Source organism: Nestor notabilis, unplaced genomic scaffold (genome assembly GCF_000696875.1).
Source record: "Nestor notabilis isolate BGI_N333 unplaced genomic scaffold, ASM69687v1 scaffold26550, whole genome shotgun sequence".
Classification (NCBI taxonomy): domain Eukaryota; kingdom Metazoa; phylum Chordata; class Aves; order Psittaciformes; family Psittacidae; genus Nestor; species Nestor notabilis.
Window position 1 is genome coordinate 52,586 of NW_009912882.1, and position 4,203 is coordinate 56,788.

At 36.5% G+C, this 4,203-nt stretch overlaps 1 protein-coding gene across 1 annotated transcript in view; it reads right to left on the reverse strand.

The window, feature by feature from the left end:
- Nucleotides 1–1,421, reverse strand: part of LOC104411380 (brain-specific angiogenesis inhibitor 3) — a 41,550-nt gene extending 40,129 nt beyond the window's left edge. Inside the window, exons 1-2 of the mRNA XM_010021785.1 lie at nt 1,275–1,421; nt 638–707 (exon numbers count right to left, since the gene is read on the reverse strand). Of these exons, the coding sequence (XP_010020087.1) occupies nt 638–707; nt 1,275–1,338 (134 nt within the window). The 5' untranslated portion in view covers nt 1,339–1,421. The remainder of the gene's footprint in view (nt 1–637; nt 708–1,274) is intronic.
- Nucleotides 1,422–4,203: the final 2,782 nt, after the last annotated feature.

Consider the following 4,203-nt stretch of genomic DNA (forward strand, 5'->3'; position numbering starts at 1 on the left):
TGCTGAGGAGTGAATTTTCCAGAGTCCTAAATGTGCACTGGAACCAGTAGGTAATTAACAGTAACTGTATTAATAAAGTGTAAATGAAAAACACAGATCTCTTCCTCTCTGCCCCTCTAGTACAGCCCAGTTCAGGAAATAGGCTGGATCAGGCACTCCAGCAGAGGGGATGGATGGTAGAGCTATTTTGAGATTTCTGTGGGGCTTTGGCTCCAAGCAATTCAGAGGCACTGAAGATGAGGTACATGCTTGGTGGGTAGAAACCTGGCTGCCAAAGAGACTCTTGCCAATTCAGTTTTAGACACGTTTAGATGCTGGCAAAAGCTAGCCATAGCATTTAATATTTTCTTTGGTGAATGTATTTAAATGTTAGGCGTCTAAGTGGACCTAATCCTCATTGTTTCTAAAGGGCTTGCTGCTGCAAAACCTCACAAGAAATCCAGGATCCCTGGTGCTTTGATAAGCTCAGTCCAAGACTGGCATATGTCTTTGTTCTTTTGTGGACTGCTCAGTGACTCTGAGGACAGTTCCAAGTGTGAATGGATACCTGTAGGGCCTTTAGACTACTCTGTATAATTCCTGATGGGTATGACAATCTTGTTAATTAAAAACAATTAATCATTTCAGATTGACTTACTAGTGGGCTGTTCCATATCCTTTTGTCTTGGTAAAGCCTATTGATATTGCAACCACTAATGCTGGTAAACCTGAAAAAAAACCCAAAACAGTAATAACCATTAGATGCTAAAAAAATATGCCTGGACAAAAATGACAGGGCAAGCTAATGCAAAATGTCCAGTTTTATATGGAATGAATCATTTAATGAAGCACAGTACTATTGCAGGATTTGTTTTTCTGAAGCACTGGCAGGGACGAGGACACTGTTTTCCGCCCACGGTGTACCACTTTGATGTAACTAAAGTACTGGTACATTTGACAGGTCTTAAAGTGAACTAGGAAGAAGCTTCATGAATATTCAGTGAATGTTTTTTCTTGTTTTAGTTTGATTTCTTGATATTACGCCACTTTGCTGAAAATCTTCTAAATTTTTGTTAAAACATATTTATAAATAATAAAAAAAAGCTAAAAAATATACACCAGCATGAGTTGAACTTGAGTTGAAGTGAAAAGGGTCCTAACCTAGTTTTGTTTTTAGTAACACGCTGTCTACTATCTTTCGGGTTTACTAAAAAAAATTATGATATTCTTGACACTGTTGCTGCATTAAAGGTTTCATCCCAATGATTCTGAGGGAATGAATTTTATGGACTTACCCCATCCAAGGCACAAGAAACGTTTCCTTATGAGCCGTGTCCTAATTTTCCCAGTAACAGCCATATATGACTGCCACGCTTCTGTCAAAACCCAACAGAATGAAGCTAAGAAGAAGAAGTGTAAAAATGCGGTGGTTGTGGTGCAGATGCCCTGCAGGGAGCAAAGAGAAACTCACACTGAATACTTAGGGACACTCATTTCCCATTTCAATTCAAAGAGTTGTCATATTCTATCATCTTGACCTTTATCCTTGGCATAAACTCCCCCTTTATGATGTGGTGGCCACAAAGAGAGAGAGAAAGAAAAAGAGATGTTGATGGGGATTAAGCAGAAGAGATTTTGATTGTTTTCCCAAACACTGAGTTTGCTGAGCAGGGACAAAGAACACAAAGTAAATCATGACACCAGAGTTTTCTCTGCACATTTACTTTGACCAGGGATCATCATAAAGTTATTGTGGTAAGCAAGTTACAAAGTTCCTGATTATAAAATCTCACAGAGCTGAATAAAGAAAATGTGTGAATACAAATGCTCCTAATTGCCAGTTATATTTTCTTCCCCTCCATGCAGAAAGATCACGACTGTAAATCTGAATTTTAGACAATAGATGAAGTTCGATTTATTGTATTTTTAAATTTAAATCTCATAGAGAGTTAACCTATTGGAATATGCTTCCTGAGATCTATTTAGTTAGGTTTAAGTATCAGAACCTTAACAATTACGCTGGATATTGTTTTTATGGGTGTCAGTCCTTTGTCATCTGAAAAGTATTGTGAGCAAATGCAATTGGCTTTCTTTTGTCACTGTAGCCCTTAATTAAACTTGACATTGTAGCTTATATAAATGAGCTTCTTGGCATAAATGACAATCTACCCTCTACTGTGTTGCTTAAAATGCCAGTTGCAGGCTCTCAGGCTATAAAATGCAGTATGCATTGTACTCCAGAACCAAAACCACAACAGTAATTTTGAGAATATCCTTATCACGATTCATCTGTATCACAATTCTAAAAGTCAAAATTACATCAAGGTGAAAAAAACCCAAAAACAAAACAATACCATACAGCCAATATTAACAATGTAAGATCGTAGTTGAGAAATATAGATATTATTTTTATGATTATTTCTTTACACAGCATACACATCTAATAGGTGTCTTCCATGCATGTAATAAAAGGTTAGTCCTTTCATATTTTTTTTACTAAAATCCCAGTTCAGCAAATTATTTAGGAAGAAAATTATATATATATATTCTAATTGTATATATATGCTAATATATTTTATATATATCCTAATTATATATGGACTCTTGCACATATATTGTTGAATCAAGGCTGGTATATCCAAAAATCTGGGAAGAATATGTCCCTAAAGTATGTGGATTCATAATATCTGTCCTGTATGTGACTGACAGCAGTATTTCCTGGATATGAAAAATACTTATTTAAGAGGAAAGCTATGCAGTGAAACACACAATAAATATGATAGAAAATATAGAAATGTCCTTTCATTTGCTAGGTGGCTCATATGTTACGAATTTCCACTATGCAAGCTAAATTTGCTTTCCTATCAATGTTTCTGCAAAAGCAAGCATGTTCTGTAGAAACAAGAATTTGACAACAAAGTAACTTTTGAGAAATTGTACAGAATCTTTTAGGGAGAAAATGCCTAGGTAAAACACAGTATTACCCTGAGGGGAAAAAAAAAAAGTGAATATACCATTTTCCTTATAAATAATGCAAATAAAAACAAACGTTGATTTTTTTGGTGAAAACATTGCTAACTTTTGGCTGACTGAGTATAGACTGTAGGATTTAGTTCATAATTTATTCCCTGTATTGAAAGAAAGATAGATGATGATAATCTGAGACAAATGTAGACATGACTGATGTGGAAGAAAGAACTGTGATGAAAATGTTAATGATCATTTTGATCACAAAATGAGAAGACAGAAGAAAGTTTTATTAGAAGTGATCTGTGCTCTAGCTGAAATATATGACTGCTGATTATGACTATTCTAAATGGCAGACAGGGATCTTCAATGAACACCAATGGTAAGTCTGTATCACTGATACAACAGCATTTTTTCATCACATACCATCAGAAAGATGCAAATCAGCCTCAAAGCATCAGCTAGCACCCACTGTAGGATTATGACAAAAGAATCATGTGCAGGCAGTGCTTGAAGTGAAGTCAGCCTCCCTCCTTTCCCAGCCAGAGAACCAGTCCTGGCAAATGAAAGTCCCCTATCCCAGACACAGCCATGGGCTCAGCACAATTGACCAATATCACCTCTTGGAAATCTGCTTTTATGTCCTTCTGTATTCTTCCCTTTGATGAACGAACAATGCTTTTTTTCTGTGGGAAAGTGCTATATCTGGGAAGTCTATTTCCAAATAGGAACAAAAATTCATTTTCACCAAAAGCTGTTATTAAATGGGGCATTGAGTATCACTAGCCGGGGAGCCATAATTTTCACAAGGACTTTATTAGTATTTTTTTTCTTTCACACCATGTCATGGGTTACTCCAGTCTCTCCTTCTCCATTTCCTCTTCTCCATTGCCAAGAGACCACCACATCCCCTTGCCTAGATGCACGTGCAGCAGCATCACTAAAACCTTGTGCCCCATTACTCACAGAAAGCTTCAGCGTGTCAACCTGTCTGCACCAACAGTGGTACACATCTTCTCCATTGCTTTAGGAGAAGGTGTTTCTTATTTTTTTCTAATTCTAAATTATGAAAACACACTGAATTAATTACCTGTGCTGAGCATCTGTCAACTTGCAACAAATGAATTTTAACAGCCTAATTTATTCACTATTCCTTCAAGCTTCTGAAATTAACTCAACTCTGTTAGTCTAACCATCTCTTCCTCCCATTGCTGTTGTTCTCAGCTCCCCATATTTAATTCTAATTATAAGTAGGGA